General features: G+C 39.3%; 5 protein-coding genes across 11 annotated transcripts; 3 read left to right on the forward strand and 2 right to left on the reverse strand.

Annotated features, from left to right (window-relative positions):
• Positions 1–4647: 4647 nt before the first annotated feature.
• tspo (translocator protein) lies at positions 4648–8551 on the forward strand. Of its 6 annotated transcripts, XM_087840798.1 has the most exons (6): positions 4775–5085; positions 5394–5460; positions 5957–6007; positions 7298–7473; positions 7566–7704; positions 7821–8551. In XM_087840798.1, the coding sequence occupies exons 4-6, from the start codon at positions 7301–7303 to the stop codon at positions 7992–7994; spliced, it is 486 nt and encodes a 161-aa protein (XP_087696924.1). In that variant the 5' UTR covers positions 4775–5085; positions 5394–5460; positions 5957–6007; positions 7298–7300; the 3' UTR covers positions 7995–8551. The 6 variants fall into 6 exon arrangements, with proteins under 6 accessions (XP_006783357.1, XP_087696925.1, XP_087696926.1 ...); XM_087840799.1 differs by lacking the exons at positions 4775–5085; positions 5394–5460 and adding an exon at positions 4665–4731; XM_087840800.1 differs by lacking the exon at positions 5957–6007 and having other exon boundaries at positions 4774–5085.
• An 846-nt stretch (positions 8552–9397) lies between these two features.
• Positions 9398–11752, reverse strand: uqcc2 (ubiquinol-cytochrome c reductase complex assembly factor 2). Its single transcript, XM_006783291.3, has 4 exons — positions 11550–11752; positions 10272–10346; positions 9672–9738; positions 9398–9564 (listed from the first exon to the last, which is right to left on the reverse strand). The coding sequence occupies exons 1-4, from the start codon at positions 11685–11687 to the stop codon at positions 9455–9457; spliced, it is 390 nt and encodes a 129-aa protein (XP_006783354.2). The 5' UTR covers positions 11688–11752; the 3' UTR covers positions 9398–9454.
• An 8-nt stretch (positions 11753–11760) lies between these two features.
• On the forward strand, positions 11761–13378 carry tomm6 (translocase of outer mitochondrial membrane 6 homolog (yeast)). The gene is made up of 3 exons (XM_006783292.3): positions 11761–11948; positions 12969–13097; positions 13241–13378. The coding sequence occupies exons 1-2, from the start codon at positions 11851–11853 to the stop codon at positions 13063–13065; spliced, it is 195 nt and encodes a 64-aa protein (XP_006783355.1). The 5' UTR covers positions 11761–11850; the 3' UTR covers positions 13066–13097; positions 13241–13378.
• A 146-nt stretch (positions 13379–13524) lies between these two features.
• On the forward strand, positions 13525–14411 carry c5h1orf74 (chromosome 5 C1orf74 homolog). Its single transcript, XM_006783290.3, has one exon. The coding sequence runs from the start codon at positions 13534–13536 to the stop codon at positions 14326–14328; it is 795 nt and encodes a 264-aa protein (XP_006783353.1). The 5' UTR covers positions 13525–13533; the 3' UTR covers positions 14329–14411.
• Positions 14412–15263: 852 nt separating this feature from the next.
• On the reverse strand, positions 15264–17951 carry sirt4 (sirtuin 4). 2 transcript variants are annotated; one of them, XM_006783289.3, is made up of 4 exons: positions 17859–17948; positions 17117–17604; positions 16333–16627; positions 15264–16241 (listed from the first exon to the last, which is right to left on the reverse strand). In XM_006783289.3, exons 2-4 carry the CDS (start codon positions 17602–17604, stop codon positions 16089–16091), a joined length of 936 nt encoding a protein of 311 aa, XP_006783352.1. In that variant the 5' UTR covers positions 17859–17948; the 3' UTR covers positions 15264–16088. The 2 variants fall into 2 exon arrangements, with proteins under 2 accessions (XP_006783352.1, XP_006783351.1); XM_006783288.3 differs by having other exon boundaries at positions 15265–16241; positions 17843–17951.
• Between the last annotated feature and the right edge of the window lie 2059 nt (positions 17952–20010).

Raw genomic sequence — 20010 nt, forward strand, 5'->3', positions numbered from 1 at the left:
GTAAGGCCTTTAGAGGAGGTATTTAAGTTTAAAAAATGAGTGGGCCAAGAATGGACCCCTAAAGGACTCCACCTGAGAGTGCAGTATGTCGGGATGATGTGTCTCCCAGCCAAGGTTATTATCGTTAAGGAAAACTAACGAAATAACGAAAACTAGAAGTGAAAAAACATTTTTGTTAACGGAAATAAAAAATAAAAAAAAAGGAAAACTAACTAAAACTGGAATGAGTGTTCACAAAACTAACTAAAATTAACTGAATTTATAGCAAAAATGTGTTTAGTTTTCGTTGATGTGTGCGTGTCATACAATAGTCAAGGGTGAAAATGAAGTTTAGTTTCCAGATTTTTTTCTTGCTGTGTCTCATTATGCCAGCAGGTGGCAAGTACGTTAGTCGAGTCGTCTGTGTTGCTGCTCCATCCACGCGCAGAATCATGTCAGGAAAAGTCGGAAGAAAGCGCCAGAGTCCAATTTGGGATTACTTTGAATATGACTGTGTTTTGGATAAGGCAAGTATCTTGTAGTGGAAACAGACAAATTATGAGGGACATTTCTAAAGGGAAAAAAATCCCACAAACCTTAAAGTGCACTTGAAAAGCTCACACAAGAAGGCTAACCTAGCTTACCTTGAGAAGGTAAGGGAGCACACTCAACCCTCATCCCCAGAAAACAGAAGCTAACCCCAGGCAAGGCAGCGTGATGCATCCTGAGACAACAGGACTGGGATATCTACACAACTGTGTGAGTCAATTACCTTCAAAAAGTTTATCAATTCACTTGAACCAAAATTACGAACACCCGGTGCTGCAAGAGTTAATAGTCTCATTGGGGCCAAGATATACGTTTTATAGTTGCCTGGTATCAATGGTTGTTCATCTGCCTTTATTTATTTATTTAAAGAACCCATAGGTGGGAATGTGAGTTGTCTGTCTCTGCATGTTAGCCCTGCGACAGACAGGCGACCTGTCCAGGGTGCAGGGTATGGTAGCTGGAAGAGCAACATACCCAAGGATAAGCAGAAGAGAATGACTGATATGATGAAACTGGGATTTTGTTACACTTAATTATTGCAAACACAACTAAAACTATAACTGAAACTAATCAAAACTAAACTGAAACTAAGGATTTTCAAAAAATAAAAACTAAACTAAACTAGCAAACAATTGGTAAAAACTAATTAAAACTGATATAAAATTGAAAATCTGAAGTCAAAACTAAATAAAAATAAAAACTAATGAAAATTGCAAAACTATTAAAACCCTGCTCCCAGCTTAACTGTAAAGTGTCTATTGATTAAATAAGATTTAAATGGATATGAGCTACAACATCAAAGCAGTACTGATGTCTAAAAGGACTAAAACTGAAAAAAGTCCGTAAAAGGTTTATTTGATGATGATTTAAGTCTTAAGAAACAGGACATGTTGGCAATTTAACAATTTAATTATTTAACAATCAGGGGTCTCAGTAGCATGTGGAACAACCATACACAGACACGGCAGCCAGACCCCTTTCCTCATGCTGGTCAACAGCTCAGTCACACACTGCTGTGGGATGATATCCCATTCTTCCACCAGTATTTATTGCAAGTCAGCTTCTATTCTCTCCACTCCAAATTCTGGCAATAGTCTCTCAGATTGTGGTAATATGGGTTTACCACTGGTTGCAGAATCTTATCTTGATATCTCTTTATCAAGATTGCCTCCAATAATTTTCCAGTAGAGGAGATGTATCCTCACACCATCACACCGCCTCCATCAAAAGCTGCTACCTTATCGGGGGAGCAACCAGCATAGTGTTTTTTGCATCTTCCCCACACTTTGACCATACAATCCAGCTGCCGTAGGCAGAATCTGGACTCATCACTGAACATAATGTTCCTCTACTTGTTTAGGTTCTACTGCACATGTTGCAAGACCAATGCAAACAGGCCTGAGGATGAAGAGCAGTCATGACAGGCAGCCCTTTGAGAATGGCGATTCTCTTTGTGCAAAATCAATATTGGATGTCTGTGATCTTCAGACAGCACTGCATTTAAAAAAAATCATGATTGTATCATGGAAATCACTGCATTGGCTCAAGAACACTTTAAGAAATCACTGACTGAACACAGTTCACCGTGCTTCAACGTGCCATCCACAAACTGTATTTTAAAGCCATATGATGCAATGAAAAAGCCATGTGTGAGCATAATCCAGAAATGCTTCTGTCTTCTGTGAGGCAACATTTTTTGTTTGTTTGTTTGTTTTAATAACTGAAGCATTAAAGTGGAGAACTGTTCTGTGGGGAGACAAATTGAAACGTGAAATGTTTTGGCAAAAATGGGCAAAAATTGCCTCTGGACCATCCAGCCTGTTATCAACACTCAGTTCAAAAGCCTGTATCTCTTTTGGTTCCTATAGAATTAGCAGCTTGCACATCTGAAAAGGCAGCTTAAATGCTGAAGGGTATATAGAGTTTTGAGAGCAATATATGCTCCCATGCAGAGGACATTTTTTTTTAGCAAAGTTATGTACATGTGAGGAAGACAGTGGTAAACCGCATGCTACATCTATTACAAAAGCAAGGCTTCACAGTAGAAGAATCTGAGCGCTGTACTGGTCTGACTGCAGTCCAGACCTTTCACCAACTTTGGCACATCATGAAAGTAAAAGCTACAACAAAGAAGACCCAGGACTGCTGAGCAGCTAAAATCCTCTATCAGAAAAGAACAAGACAACATTCCTCTCCCAAAAGTCCAGCAGCTGGTTTCCTCTGTTCCCAGATGTTTACAGACTGTTGTCACCGCAGTGTAAACATGGCCCAGTCCCAAGTTTTTTCAGACGTGTTGCTACCATCAGATGCAAAATGACCTTATTTTGTCTTAGAATTGTACATGTTCTCAGTTTAGAAATGTTTTGTGTTTTCTATGTTCTATTGTGAATAAGATATGGATTTATGAAGTTTTCAAATCATTGCATTCTGTTTACATTTTACACAGCCTGCCAGCTTGTCTGAAACTGGGGTAGTTAAAGAGAATGACTGAGTTTCTTTAAATAAAATAGCAAACATCACAATCATACTAATGATCACATAAATAGGACTTTCAATATAGGGACAGTTTTACACCTTCCACTATAAAGTAGAAGAGGACTCAATCACTGCACACTCCACCCTCAAGACTATTTGACACAAACCAACAAGTTAACTGTGCATATGTTGCAACTGTGTTTAACAGTGTTTTTGACTGACAAAGTATGTGCAGACGCAAGTGTGTCCGGGAAAAGTGAGGTAACAAGTGAAAATGTTTGAATGAGTCTCACAGGCCTGAATGTGCACTTGAAGCCATTTATAATCCTAAACTTTTTGATCTGCTGCTCACCACAAACAAACATAAGTAGAAATGTTGGACTTTTAACTGTATCTACACAAGTTTCACAGCTTTTCATTCTGTTTTCTACAGTCATTGCTTCAAACATAAAGAGGAAGTTCTCTGCACTCTCTCAGAAATCTGCTCATGCAACTGGATCTCAACACTGGCATCTGTTTCCTTACCTGACACACGAGGTTTGAAGACAGACAAGTAGTGTTGCAAGAGCTGCACAGATGAAGACATAACTGTATTTGGCTACTGAACATTATTGTGATGTGAATAAGGAGGGCTGGGAAAGGTATTTCCTTAACTCCACTGTTGTTATTTCTCATGCGTACTCCACCAGTAAGTATTAGAAATATAAAGTCTGCTATGCATTGCTGTGTGACAGGTGGACAAATTCAAGCTTAAATAGATAAAAATAAATAAATAAATAGACTGACTGTAGTGTGAATGGTAACCTGAATCTATGAGTTAGGCCTGGCTCTTCCCTGTGACAGCTGGAACAGGCTATGACTATCCTCCAAGCCTAAACTGTACAAAACAAACAAACAAACAAACAAACAAAAAAAGGTAAGAAAACTAATAGAAATAAGTTTGTATAGTTCATAAAGCAGGGATGTAAAACTCATTTTACACTGTGGGCCACATCCAGCTCACTTTGATCTTATATGGGCAGGATTCGTGAAACTCCTATTTCTGTCAGTGTAAAATAGTTTAACTACATAATTAATCTCTGCAACATTTTAACATAAAACAAAGAAGAACAATTTTAATGGTATTTTTCATTTTTTCTACATTACAAAGAAATTCTGTCATAGTAAATGAAACAAGTCTGTCATGTCAGCATGACTGGGCTTAAATTGTAAATAAAGTAAATGTGTAAAATTACAGAAATCTATAATTGATTACTTCAGTGCAATGTGAATTGCCATCGGGCAGAACACGAGGGGAAACAGTAAAATGTTTCAAATGTTTCCAAAGCCATTCAGTGGGCTGGATTGGATCCTGGCTGATTCTAGCCCCCCAGCCGTATGTTTGACACCCCTGCTGTTGGGAATAGATGACATTTTAAGTTGTCTAAACATTTTCACTTAATAACTAGAAATATGAACTTATTTCCCCCAAAATTTCAGTTAGTAAGTTTAAATATTGAGCTACCTAAAGCAATAATGTCCCAACATTATGACTTACCCATAAGTCATAATTTTGGGGAAGTTTTTTCGGTGGCGGAAACAAGCTGTTGGAACAGGAAAGGAAAGCACTGTAACGCCTGCCATACGACACGGAGGGTAACTATCTTGACGTTTTTGTAATCTTTGCTGTCACATAACAAGCTTCGTGCGCTTCCTCTGCAAAAAGGACACAAGACAACAAACAAAGCAGTGAGCGAATACGTTTTTTGCGTTTTCTTTAAACATTTGTGTCACCGAGGCGTTGTGCAACACATTTATTTAGCTAACAACCGGTTTTTTCGACCGTTAAGTAACTCCTGATGTTATCCTCGTGACCAATCGTTGGTAACCACGCTCCGACGTGACATTGTTTGGCTCAGTAGAGCGAGTAGCACTCGTTATCCAGGGAGTGTCAGGGGAGTGTTTCTGACTGCTCCGATAAGGTGGCCCTGCCCACTCAACAAACAATATTACAGCACAACAGTGTGCAAGATTTGGCTGTAAGTTTGTAGGTTCAGTCCTCGATACGACATTCATACTGTACGCTGCTGCTCACTGAGTGAGGTAAGAAGTTAAGCTATGTCTGCTCGTGACCTGACATATTATAATTATAAATATTAGCTTTAACGCAACTTTGCGCCGCCAAACCTTGACCTAGAGCAGGGGTCGGCAACCTGCGGCTCTTTAGTCCTTTTAGTGCGGCTCCGCGTGGTTTGGGAATTTTTTTTTTTTTTTTTTAGTAATTAGCTGAAGTGTATTTTATTTATGTTAGCTCTTTTTTTAACTTGTAGTTCTAAATTGGAAGATTATTGTGATATTGAAATAAAAAAATAAAATTATATTCTATTATTTTTTTAATCGTTCAAAATAAGCGTCACACTTGCGGAAGCCGATATACCTGCCGAAACGCCGTGCCTTTATCGAGACTTTCAACCCCAGGTAAGCGAATTATGGATCTTCGGATCCACATTATGTCAGCAGCTGTTTTCCACCGTGAACTATGTTAAAAACAAACACCGCTCACGCCTCACAGATGACAGCTTACACTCCTGCGTGAAGATGAAAGTGACTTCGTACAGCCCGTACGGCAGAACCGATGCTGTTTGCATAACAGCGGCGTCCGCCTCCCCTGCAGCGGCGCTGCAGACCACGCCCCGCCACACACATTAATCAGATAAAATACATATTTAGGCTGAATTTTGCAAACATCTATTTTTCATTTTTTAGCAGCATAGTGCTTTTTTTCCAATTTTTTTTTTTAAAAGTCAGGTCAAGGCTCCAAAAGCCCAAAGGCGATATAAAGGTGGCGGCTCACAACAGTTTTTGTTTGCTACATAGATCATTTTAGTTCAGCTGGGTGTCTTTCCTTTTGTTATATTTCTTTAAGAGTTCAAAATGTGTTAATAACATAAATAAAATTTAATTTTCTCTCTAGCACTTCATGGATTCAAGCAACACGCCTTAGTTGTTTACACAAAGCATAAAGGTAAAAAACAAACAAACAATGTATACAGTGTTATCTTCATGTCAAAAAGTATTTGCGGCTCCCAGTGTTTTCTTTTGCATGGAAATCGCGTCCAAATGGCTCTTTGGGTGTTAAAGGTTGCAGACCCCTGACCTAGAGTCACTGAAGCGCGGCGTGACTTCAGAAAGTCAGCGCACGTAATGTTTGGGAGCACGAACACGAAAAAGAAAAATTAATTAGCGTTAACTTAGCATGTTTCACTGCTGCGCTAGAACAACAGCAAACGTGCTTAAATTTATAGTAAAAGGCACGTGTTTTTGTAACGTTGCTGTAAGAAAGAAAATGAAAGCGACATTAGACTCATGCGGGTATTGTTCTTTTCCTGCTTATTAACATAAAAAGGTTTTGGGATTATGTTAAGGGAAAGGAATACGTTTACTTGTATATTTAAGCTTGAGTACATACATTTTTAATTCTTAAATGATGGTTAAAAATAGCAGTAAAGGTAACACTGACTATTAACCTTAACTGTATCAAGGTAAATCTTGTTTACATGTATCCCCCGTAAGACCTGTTATTTCTGGCCAGCAAATACTCTGTAACAGTGCACAAACTGTTTGAGCCATTTCCATGCATTGATAACTGATTAAAAACTGGAATGCTACCTTAAAAAAAAAAAGCCCACAGTTTGTATTTCTGAGGCTAATGAGTGCAAAGAGCCCAGTGTGAATATGGAGTATGTTTGGTTAACTCTCTGGGGTGTAATTAAGCTGAAATGGTTCAACCTTGTAATGTTAGTTGATAGTTGCTTTGGCTAAGGATTTAAAGTGGTCTTTACAGCAGTGGTATTTTGATTTAACGTCAGTTGTGTAATGATGTATTGACTCTTAAATATGTAGCATGTCTTTAATGTGTTGAAGCCATTTTGGTTGGTTATGAAGTATAAGCTTTTATTTATGTGGTGTGAGTTTTTATTATTGTGCTGAACTGTAACAGGGCTGGCCATTTGGTCTGCACAAATTGAATGATGCCATGCTTCTGTTAGTTATTAAATGTAATTTTTAACAGAGAAATTGACATATGCCCGATGCCTGCCTTAAAATTTAAAAAACTGGTTTAAAAAGAAAAAGAAGTCTTAAACTAAACTGATCGGGGATGTCCGCATAGCAAAATCCTCACGTTTTTTGTTACTGCAAATCCTGTTTAGTCAGTCATGGGACAGCAGACGCATTAGGCAGAAAAATTTGCTACTTATACCTATGAATATCCACCCTTAGTGGAAGTTAAACGGCTGTCTTTTTCTTATCTCAGAAAATGTGGCTGCAAATAGCTGGGTTCACTGCCCTGCCACACCTGGGAGGGCTCTACGGTGGTTATCTTACACGCAAAGAGGTAGATACCTGGTACCCAACCCTGAAGAAACCATCATGGCGCCCACCAAACAAAGCATTCCCCGTAGTGTGGACGTGTCTGTACACAGGCATGGGGTAAGCACATTGTGACTGATTTCTGCATTATCTGTGAAGCAACCTCCTTATCTTAATGATCTGTGTGAATTGTTTTTGTCTTTCTCTTCCAGCTATGGTTCATACCTGGTGTGGAAGGAGCTTGGAGGTTTTACTGATGATGCACTAGTTCCACTCGGGCTTTATGGGACACAGCTAGCTCTGAATTGGGCCTGGACTCCCATTTTCTTTGGTGCACACAAGCTGAAATGGGTAAATTTAACACCTTAAAACTGTACTTTTTTTATTTGGACACCAATAATTAGGGTTATGGCAGCGTAGTTGTATACATCGCTATCACTGACATGCCCTCTTTCTGTTCTTTTTAGTCCCTCGTTGAGATTGTGCTTCTCACGGGGACTGTCGGAGCCACCATGATGTCCTGGTATCCCATCAGCCGCACCGCCACGATGCTCTTGGCACCCTATCTGGGCTGGCTGTGCCTTGCAACCAGCCTCAACTACTGCATATGGAGAGACAACCCAGAGGAAAAAGAAGAGTAGGGATCGTGACTGTGTGTTTTGAGGAACATACTTACATTCTGAATCACATACACAATGTTATTAAAAAAAATAATAATACTAATAAAAAAAAATTGGTCAGTCTCACTTTTGACTTTACCAGCTGCTTTGTCATGATCTTGTTGGCTGGTCACAGACTTACTAATACTTGCGTATATGTTGCCCAAAATAAAAAGAAGAAAAATAAATAAAGACGACATTTCTAAATAGTGGTATCCTCTTTAACATCTGCAGTACTTTAGATCTGAGCAAGCATTATTTTATCTGCTTAGATACTGTATAACAGCCTGCTTCTAATACATTTATTTTGTTCCTTTAAAAAAAATCCCTTAAGAATTTCAGTGCATTGTCAGAAATCTCATTACTAACAGGAAAAACTCTAATATGATCAGAATATGTGAATACATTGAAATTAGTTAAGTCGCCCCATCATGTGGAGTTTTGGTGGTTCAGTTTAAAACTGAAAGTTTTTGCCATTTTTTTTCTTAAATAAGTGATGTTCAAAGTGTGAATTTATAATAAAACTGTGTGTAAACTAGTCCATGAAACATGTTTGCTTTGCAAGTAAATAATTTGAATTAACAGTCAGGTGCATTTCTCAAACAGACACAAGCTTAACTGATTAAATCCTGCTTGATAAGGCAACTCACGGCCGTGATGTAGACCAAATGTTTTTTTGTTATTTTTAAACATTGTTTCTATAGACTTGTTTAAATGTAAAATTTCTTATCATATGTAAAAAATTCAAGTCTGACCAAATAGAAAAACTCCAGGAAATTGAGTCCTGTAATCTGTTAAGACTGTAAAATAACACTGGTGTTACAAACTGATGACTGTGGGTTATTTCCACCACACAGCCAGTGAAGGCTTATAAAAATATTTAGTTTGATTCAACAACATTCAACCAGCGAATATTCACAAAACTTGCAGCAGCTGACCTACAGCAGCAGAAGACCACACTGCTTGCTACTTCTTTCAGCTAAGAACAGCAAACTGAGGCTACAGTTCATGTTCACTAAAACTGAACAAGACTGGAAAATGTTGCCTTTCTGATAGGCCTCAATTTCTGCTGCAACATTCAGATGATGTTCAGAATGAGGTGTGAATGGCATTAAAGCATGTCTCAGGAGGATGATGTATCTCATCGCAAACTCAAATCATCTCAAACTGGATTCTTGCATATGGAAGTGAGTACACTGAACTCAAATGGCCTCCATAGTCACCAGATCTCAGTCTAATATGGCATCTTTGGGATGTGGAGGAACAGGAGACTCAGATGTGCAGCCAACAAATTTGTGTGATGCTGTCATGTCAATATGGACCAAAATATATCCAAAAATATTTCTAAAGCTACAATATATATATAAATAAAAATGAGTCCAAAATGATAACAATAAGATTTTATTTCTATACATATAGGAAAAGAAGATTGGGAGAAAAAGTTATTTTTCAGCAGGTTTCTCTGGGATGTCTTCTGGTGATTTAGAAGAGAATCTCTGCATTAGCGACTTCCACAGACCCTTTTTTTCCTCGTCCGTATTTTGCATAGTTCCTGTAAAATTTAAAAGTCGGGTCTAAGTTACAGCAAGTTCCCGGGGCCTCATCACAACATTATGTTTAGTAAATAACCGAGAATTGACAGCACATGCGAGTCCATACCTGACAAAAGCAACCTACACTCTTCCACTGTGACTCCAGTGAAGCTTGTGTCTCTCACACGAGGAAACTGAAGAGAGAAAGAAAAAATTATTGTAGCCTTCGACAAGTTTTTACACAGAAATTTCTTTCCAAATGAAAAAAGTCAAATATTATATACAAGTTTATTTATGTACTCAAATAATTTGGAGTGTGCACAGTATTTGAAGAAGTCAGCTTCCATTTTCTGCATTTCACATGCACAAGGAAAAATTTTCCCTTACAGCAATGTGACAAATTAATAGTCTTCCTACTAAAATCTTTTTTATATTAAGTAAAACTTCCCTATTTACAGCTGAGTAATTCAGAGGAGCAAAACAGACATCTGCTGATCTCTGGATCTTACGTGAACTCTTGCTGTCTTTATGGTTCAAATTTAAAGGTTAACAATTTTTAACCATTAACCTTGTGTGTTTGTTTAGACCTTTGTACTAACTGTAAACACACTTTATTATCTCCACACAGGAAAAAAAAAGTAACTACACCTTTACAATCTTAAAGAATGGTATGTATGATGATATAATGAAGTTGAAATGCACCTCACATGTGCGCATGTGTACTTACCCGCTGTCTGTATATGTTGCCGTTAATCTGTGCCAGACTTTCGTACATCTGATCACATTTCTCAGGATCTGAGATCTAATGGGGAAACATTGAAGTGGTTAAGATGTGATTTTACTCACTTAATATGTTTTAAATGGAAAAAAAACCTTTAAAGTCCAAACAGGTCATTTTGGTTTCTGTGAAAAAGACACGAGGATGTGTGATGCACTGCCATGCTATGTGCACTTGTGCTCTACTATGCCATCATAAAAATAAATAATCACTATGCCGACGTCTCTCTTGTGTCTATGGGTTACATTTTTTAAATCTGATTCTTATTGGACAGATCACACACAGTACAGAATCAAAAGGCAAAATAATGCTTGTACTGTGTTTAAGAGATGGCAGGTGAAATTCAACTAGAGCCAGGGTAAAACATCAGTGTAATGCCAATTTGTACCACAAGGTGGTGCAGCGAGTCAGTGTAACCTTTATTTATAAACTAGGGTTTTATTGGCACCTAAGATTCTGCTGGCATCAAACACCTATGATTATCAAAAACCATATTTTTCCATTCCTTTTCGTTACTACTTATCCAGTTCAGAGTTGGTAGTGGGCTGGAGCCTATCCCAGCTGTTTTGGCAAGATATATTTTTTACATGTTATGGTTTACAGTGCTCAAATGGTTTGCTTCTCAGAAACTTCATGTTTTAGAAACAGATTAAAGGCTGTTTACTTGGTTGCAAACGCAGATAGTTATTTTATTTTCAAGATTTATTTAAAAAAAAACGCATCAAAGCTGGGTCGTTCCATCTCAAATCATTGTGGATCTTCTGTTCGACTATCACTCATTTACCCCAAATATTTTTACGGCTTGAAATTCGGCCATTTATAATGACTGCTGTGAAATTTTAGCTTTATACATCAAATACCTTTCAAGATATATTTGTGAAAGGTGTTCCACTTACCCCATTCCAGCAAGTTTATATATCTGTTGATATATGAAGCTAAAATTTCACAGCAATGATTATAAATGTCCAAATTTTAAATCAGAGGTGGTTGAGTAGAAAATTTTCATTGGATGATTTCAGATGGACCCGGCTGCAAAACCAGCGGTGGACTTATGGACATTAGTGCCTCAAACATCTCAATACTAGTCACTCGCTTGTAGTTCGCAGAAATCTGCTTTGGATTAGGTTGTCAGCTGCTTGCTCTTTTAACTAAGCTGTCCTCTTAGCTTCTTTCGGTTGTTTACAGCAGAGGGGAGTCCGTGTGTTGCTACCAGCTAAAATTCATTACCTGAGTATTTTCACCTTCTCGGAAGGCAGAGGCGACTCTCTGCCGCAGAAAGGTCCCCAAGTCGCGGCCTTTCTTGGTCTCGTCTTTGGGCCATTCCTCACACAGCTTCAGAAACCGACGGTACCTGGTCGCCGACATCTTTGGTCGTGTAACAGCACGTCCTGAGTGGAGCGAGGAGGACGTTTGTTTGGGTTTGAGCTTTATCGCACGCCGTAGTTGTGTAACATCTAAAACCTTCCCCCTTGACTCTTCGCCCTCGTTGCCGTTGTCTTTTTCTACCCCCAGCACGCACGTTAGCAACATGAGTGGGGCAAACGCTAAAAAGGGCTCTTCCTCCGGTGTGGTGGAGTGGATCAGCTCGGCCTGTCGGTTTGCAACAGATAGAAACGACTTCAGAAGGTAAGACAGAGCAGACAGCAGTGATAGTAAGAGGGTTTTGGGGGCGGTTAGCCGTGTTGCTAGCGTTAGCACTGGTGTGCCAATGAGGGAATCTGTCCTTGTCCTCTCACTCACTAGGCTACACTATAAGTACAGAAACAGACAATAAAATTACAATTATGATTATCAGTTTAATGGAGTTGTATGATAATATTAGCACCATAATAGTTATTTTTAGTTTGTTTATCAACGAACAGAAGAAATGGGCTAATCTCATCGATTAACCACTTTGTCAAACTTTAGGGAGAGTCTAGTCTCTACTCTAAGGGCCTCAGGAAGCTTAATGTATACAGTATGACGGGTAGCTAGTTAATCAATGTTTAGTGGCCAATATGTTCAGACAGTTGGATCCCAGCAGCACATTGTAAGCTATGTAGGATTACCTGGACACCGGAATTTAGGAAGATCCTACTATTGTTTGCATATTAGCATGCGATGTTTTTTTTGTTTTTCTTAAATATATGGTTCATATCTGTCAGAGGTAGAAAATTCTCAACATCTGTGTACCAAATATGCCAAAATACTGGCTCCCCAAGGATTAAGGTAAATGCCATGTACCGGATATACTAGGTATGATGTTAAGCCTATAAGATATATTTATATATTCATATATTTATTTAAAAAAAAAATAGCCAGCCTCTGTAGCTGTGGGGTAGACCCAAGACATGCTCGAAAGGTTATATTGCTCAGCTGACCTGGGAAAGCCTTGGCATCTCACCCGGAGCAGGTGGTTGGGAAGGGAGCTCTGAGGGAAGTCTGAGCTTCTCTGCTTAGGCTGCTGCCTCCAGGACCTAGCTATGGATAAAGAGAAGAATATAAATTAATAGATGGGTGAGGTTATAGGTACCTGTTGTCTTATAAATTTATGTTTGATCAGTTTCCCCTCACAGCACAACCTGTAGCCACAGGGTTGAAAAGGGTATTGTTGCTGTTGATAGCATCACTGATTGTTTAAACCTTTTTTCTTTTCTTTTTTTTAAGGAATCTTCTGGTGAATTTGGGCTTGTTTGCAGCTGGTGTTTGGGTTGCAAGAAATCTGTCAGATTTTGACCTGATGTCTCCTCAGCCAGTGACATAGCGTGACCCAAATACATCACAACCAGGATGATGGTGAGGTCATCTTCTTTACTAGAGCTGGAGAGAGGTGTGATCTGTGTGCACACCTCTAATGAACAAAAGCAGAAAGCATTTATCACGGAATAACTTCTGTTTTTCTACAGATTATTCTGACTGACACGTTTCTTCTCCTTTAGGCATCTTGGACCAACAAAGAAGAAACAGTGGACACAAATAAACTCATGAAACCGTTTTTATGACGTGTTTTAGTTTGAAAACTTTTGTCTTGTTTACTTGTGTTAGACCATTTGCTATTTTTTTTTGACCATTTGTTAGTTTTTTTTAAATCTTTCTTGTAAGTGTAGATTACCTTTAAACAAACATTTAATTTTTGTGTTTGATTCCCAGCTAAGCAGTTACTTTAAATAGAAATATCTCTAGTCCTGCTGCTTGACTCCTCAGTCTCGTGTGACATGATTTTTATGCAGTCATGTCTGTTTCAGAGCTCTTTGTTGCTGCTGCTCGTAAATATCTGTCTGCTGGTAGAAAGTCCCTCTCTGCTCCTCAAAGTCTGGACCTGGCTTCACAGGTGTCAGCTGTAGATTTGGGGTTGAAGCCTGCTGTTCTGTACGATATTAACGGTGCCTGCGCAGAGCAAGTGAAACACTATCTGAGCTCTTTACAGTCTCTCCAGCTTGTGTCTAAATCGCTTCTCACGCTTGATTTAAATGGAAATGGTCTCATTGTTAATCCGGTCACAGTCAAGTCAAATCTAGAGCAGGTTCTTTGTGACGGGAGCAACGTGGCTGTGATTGATGTCTGCCACTCACAGGAGACTCCCACCATCGCTGACCCACTGAGGGGAGACCTGAAGCGCATGATACAAGATTTACTACTTCTACTGGAAGGGGTGCAGCAGCTTGACGAGGTTGAGAGGCTTCTCAGTGGCGGAGAGAAATGTGAGGAGTGGAACCTGTGCACTGTGTTTGGGCTCTTACTGGGTTACCCCGTCACTTACTGGTTTGATCACACTAAGAGTTTCGACAACTGTCTGTCCATGACTCCCCTCACGGTGGTTACGGCTTCAGCAACATGGCAGCCGGATACTGCAGCTCACAGATGTTGTCTGTATTCCTTCAGTGTCCCAGCTGCTCTCCAAGAGGAGATAAAGTCTAACCTGGAAACCTGGAAGCTCCGTCTGCAGCAGAGATTTGAGCAGCAAAACCTCCTAAAAGATCTCACGATTAATCAATCTATAGTCACACTGCCCTCAGTTTGTCTGTGAACATGATGTAAGTTTGTCTTTAAAGCAAATGCTGTGGATTATTTTTGATTATTTATGACCGTAATAAACACTGTCAAAACAGCCGTTGGGTTATTGGTGTGTGTGGCATGTTGTTCTTCAGCTTGTGTGTTTGCGTCCTTGTATAGATAATGCTGTTTCAAGTGTTTAAATTCATGAGGAAAAACGTTGTCATCAGAACGTTTTAACTGATAAACTATATTGTCATTGACCTCACTCATGAAAATAGCGACTATAATGCAACATGACCTGACAATACATAATTCAGGTTGAGACTAGTGTGAGAGAAAGATGTTACATACATAAATCACCCTCTGAGCTTCAGCGGACCGCAACAGTGAAACTCCACTTTCAGTCAGTGTAAAGTTTAACTACACATTTAATCTCTGAGACATGTTAATATCAGAAAAAGCAGCGCGAGTTCTACAGCATATCTCAGTTTTTCCACAGATACAGAAATGCTGCTGTAGTTAATGGAAGAATATGTCAGCACATCTCTTCAGGCTTAATTTGAAAGAGAAATGTTACAGAGAAAGCTCCAGTAGCCCATTACTCAGAATAACTTGTAATTAGAAAAGAGAAAGTGTTTTTTAATTCAGATGTTTTTTTTCTTACGATGCACACATTATAAAAGACAGACATTTCTGTATTATACAAGAACTTTTCTGTAATTTCATTGTTATCTACGGCTTAACTGCTTTGGTGTAGTATGAATAGCCATGAGGGAGCTCTTTATTAGCATGAAAACCTATGAAAATACATTCAGTCCAAAGTTGTATGCCCTTTGTGTTTTCAAAAGTCATGCAGTGGGCCGGATCGGAATCTTTGTTATCTGATTCTGGCCCTCATGTTTGATACACCAAGGTTTGAAACTTCTTTAATGATGAATATTTCCGGGTTGCAAGTGTGATAATAAATTCCAAAAACTCTTATTTTCTGAATATTTTATTACAGAAAGTTTCCACTACATAACCTTAAAACCACAGCATAATGCCACTTTAAAGTCCAGCCTGAAAAAGTTTAATTCAACCTACTTTAAACTGCAATTCACAAAAAATGGAAATGCTGCCAAATTGAATACGGCAGCATTTAAAATCAATCAAAATACTAACCATCTGAGTATTGCATAATAAAAAAAAGGAAGAAGAACAAATTGCACCTTTTAAAACAGACCTGGTGGCAGAACATGAAAATAAACATTTATATTGCATCTTCCCATCTACATCAGAGCAGCCACCCTGTGTCTTTTTGTCTTATCAGAATAAGAGCGTTTGAATCCAAAGGTGTCGTCAGTATATAGTGATGGTGCTTTGTGTGTTTGATAAGACTTGAAAAGACATTCTGCATGAATACAGTCCATCTATAAAGTGAAAAGAGCTTGAGGAAGGAAATGGGGTACCTCTGTTTTCCTTCAAGCCTGCAAATTATTATTTCACTTCACACATTTGACCTGCATGCCATTATTGTGCCAACCTAAAACCAGCAATCACACAACAAAGCACAGACTTTCTGTTTTCCTGGTAGGTTGACATTTGATTGCAGAGACAGGATTTCAGCTCCCTGACACCAACCTGCTGTATGAAGATCAGCTGGATTCAAGTCTGACACATTTATAGCTCACAATTATTAACATTCATTCACCTGCATACAGCGTGTAACAACGGAGAGCAACTGTTTCCATAAATCTGAGGTAGTTTTAACCTAACCAGCAGAGCTCTTCAAGCTTTTTAGGCTGCGGTAAGTCAGAGCAGCTGAATGACTGACAGCACTTCCCCGCAGCGGCCGCTGACTTTCAGCTCTGCCAGGTGGTCTGCTCGGGTGGGCCCTATGTTCAGGATGGCGACCGGCATCTCCCTGTCTCTCGCTGCCAGTAAAAACCTGTATCCTGAGTACACCTGAGAAACATCAATGAGGAACAACGTATTCAGTTAAGGAACAGTGTGCTGAAAGCTAACAAACTGGTTTACTAGTTTATCCAAGACCCACCTGTAAAGATGACCCCATGACGAGCACCGCGTCCGACTCTGCCAGCCTTTCGTGCACAAACTGCACAGTTGCTTTGTTCACGGAGTCTCCAAAAAACGTGACCTCAGGCTTCAGTATCCCGCCACAGTCATCACAGGAGGGAACTCTGAAATGGAGGACCTGCTCATCCTCCAAGAAGACGTCTCCATCTGGGGCCACAGTGCCTGCCTGAGCTTGCCACTCTGGGTTTAAAGATATAAATCGCCTCTGGAGCTCCTCCCGTGCTGAGATGGCACCACAGCCAAGGCACGTGACCCTGAGGACGCCCAGATTTCATCCTCAAAATGTCTTCTAGTCAGTTAACATGCAAACAGACAGCATTTCCTAATAACTCCTGGTGATGCAGAGGGTGTGTGTTTTAATTACTGTCACCAAACCAATGTCTTTACAGACTGATCGATGTCAGTGACTGTTTCTCAGCTGTTCTTGAGTTTCTTTGGATCGTGGCATGATATATTGACTCGATTAGTGGCAGTGAAGTCCATTTTTCAGGAAGGGGGTAAATGCTTTTCACAGAACTGTAGAATATAGTGGTGATTGCACATGAAAACATCACTAAAGTAATCCAACATTTTGCCAATGACACCTGGAAACTTTTACCTACGAGGCATTCTCAGTGCGTGGCTTTTACTCATAAATAAGTAGTATTTATACAGTACATTGTATTGTATTGTTGTAACACTGCCATAACTTCTTAATTGATGCTTATTGTCTATGATGCATATGTGAGTTTATGCGTTCTCACCTGTGGGCACAGCCGTGGAGCTCTGTGAGTCTCTTCTGACCTGCCTTTGAGTGAAGAGCATCTACATTCTGCGTAACCAGCCAGTGCAGCTTGCCCCTCTCCTCCCACCGCTGCAGGGCCTTGTGTGCAGAGTTCGGCCAGTGGGAGGAAAACTGCGGCCATCCGACAAAGTTTCTGGCCCAGTAGCGCTGACGGGACTTTGCGCTGCGGACAAACTCTGCGTACTGCATGGGTCGTCTGTCAGTGCGGGCGTACAGCCCGACGCCCTCTGATCGGTAATCGGGGATGCCCGACTCCGTGGACAGACCCGCTCCGGTCATGACAAACAGGCGTCTGGCTCGGGTCACAAAGTCCTGCAGCAGCTCCAGTGAGTGGGCGTCGGTGGTGCTGCAGGCGGGGACAAAGTTCATCAGCCCTGCAGGGACTGAGGAGGCTCTCCTTACAGGTGCTGTGTGCGGAGCCAGGACCCGCCATGGCAGCCTCATCATCTGCAAGCAGACGTTAAATAAACACACTTTTTGACACGATGGTTTTTTGTTTGTTTGTTTTTCCACGACAAATAAAAGATAGCGAGAAAACTACCCGCTTACTAACTTATAATACTTTTATTATACAGTTTTTAAGTTTTAATTTCGAAAAAAAACCTCGAATATGTAAGAAGGAAGAAGCATTAACAACACTTTCTTTTTACACACGTTTAAACATTTAGCTTGACAGTTAGTTTACCTTATTAGGGACTTACAGCGGTAGTTACAGTCAGTGAAGTCAGCAGCAGCAGAAAGTGACAGCAGCTAAAACGAGTTGTTGAATAACACAGTAGCACTTATGAGATAACATTGGCAGGAACAGGAAATACCTATTTGATGGTAGCACCAAACACAGCCGCCTTGTAGTCTGGGAGTTGTAGTCTTACTTGTATCTTTTAGCTTAATAAATTTTTATTTGATGACACAGTCACATTAAATCATTTTTAGTTTTTGTGACAATCTCAGATAAGTAAATAATAATAACAATAATCATTATTTTAGTTTTGATCAGCAGCTTCCCTCCACTGTCCTGGACTGTTTCATTTCTCTTTTGGTTTGGCCTAATTTACACTTTTGCCTAGTGGAGCACAGACTGTTGCTTATTCTAGGATGTTTTCGCTTTCATTTGCAGTATCATTTGTTTATCTGTTTGTTAAGTGAATTTTGCATAACTGTCATTCTGTCCTTTTTGTTTCTAGTCCTGCAGCGAGCGCATGGCTGGCCTCTGGCCACAGGTTTGGTGGATATACAGGGAGTTCTCTCAATATTTGCATTAACATAATTTGTTAGTATGTTCATTTAGTGTGGTGTTTGTTGTAGCTTTCATAGTTTGTTTGCTAACAGAATACTCCTAGTGTCCCAGGAGAGGTTGGTTTGCTGCCAGCAGCTGAAGTTATGACTTCTTCCTTTTTTTCATAGTTTCAGTAAATCTTAATCAAGTTGCCTGACCTACACTGACTCTTGTGGTCTCTTAACTGAAGCCTCTATATCCTTTTACTTAAACAGTAACATAAAGTCAGCTATGATGTCTACAAACAGGGAACAAAAGAGAGAAGTCTGTTAAACACACATCCTCATAAACGGATTAAAATCCATCCATTTATCCATTCTCTTCTTTGTGACTAATTCAGGGTACCCGGGGGAGGCTGGAGCCTGTCCCAGATTACTAAAATCCCATTTAATATGCTGCTGCACCAACAAACTACTCACACTGTTTGACAAGCAAACAGTTGCAACAAAGAAATAATCAAACAAACACAAGCTATGTGTAGTAAAAATGTACAGGACCATGGACCTGCTGCTCAACGTCAGCGAGACACATTGGACTGTCCGGCCTGGGTATTTTATGTGTGCATATTTTGTGAGTTCTTTCAAATTTCTTCTTCTTTCTTCTCTACATATTTGAATTGTTTGCCTTTTTATCACTGCTAATGCCTTTTTCAGTTTGAGTGGTTTTTAATTTTCATTGTACTTATTTTGACCTACAACAGTTTTAGTTAAAATAATATATCTAAACAGAATAATATCAGTTTTATGTTTTTAAAAAACGTTTTACATTTGCTTTAAAAAGTGCTTCAGAAATAAAGCTGATAAAGCAAAGTCAATCCTGTTGGACTGTCACACACTGTCCCAGGAGTCCAGATAATCTAAAATGTATTATTTTTATTATATGACTGAGCATCCCCAAATCACACAAAAGTGTGTGGGAGGAATAATCATGGAAACAAGAAGATGTCGCGCTCTCTCTCTGACTGTGATGATGAACAACAAGCAAAGTAATACGTCTTCAGACAAGAAAAGGATTAATGTTGGTATCTGCCTTACAATATAAAGCCTAAAGGCGACTGCTGTTGTGATTTTGCGCAAAATAAATTGAATTGATTTCCTGGTTTCTAGGTAGTTGCGTAAAAGCAAGTCACCATCACTGCTTACTTTGAAACACCGGAGACTTTTTTTTAATAAGCTGCTTTGTTTTGTTGAAACTCACTTGATCCTGTTCTTTGCATCCCTAAAAGTTAACTAAAACAAAACAAAACAAAACAAAACAAAACACTAGCACCAAATGCCTTAACAAAATCCTTTCTTCGCCTCAAAAAGCTACCTGGATTTATTAAAAAGGGTCAGTGTCGGTTATAGAACTAAAAGACTTGAATACATGTATTGTAACAGCTGGCCTTATCGCATATGTGTGTTTATAGTATTTTACCTTTCACAGTGCATTATTTCTGAACATTTAAATGAATCATACAAACGCGATTGCCTACTGAAATTTATGAGAAAACGCAAAAAAACAGACAAACAAAAAAACAAAAAAAACCCAAAAATCATATAAAAAAAACTTCTGAATTTGTTTGTGGGATTTGTGAT

Source organism: Neolamprologus brichardi, chromosome 5 (genome assembly GCF_056152115.1).
Source record: "Neolamprologus brichardi isolate AB-2024 chromosome 5, ASM5615211v1, whole genome shotgun sequence".
Taxonomy (NCBI): domain Eukaryota; kingdom Metazoa; phylum Chordata; class Actinopteri; order Cichliformes; family Cichlidae; genus Neolamprologus; species Neolamprologus brichardi.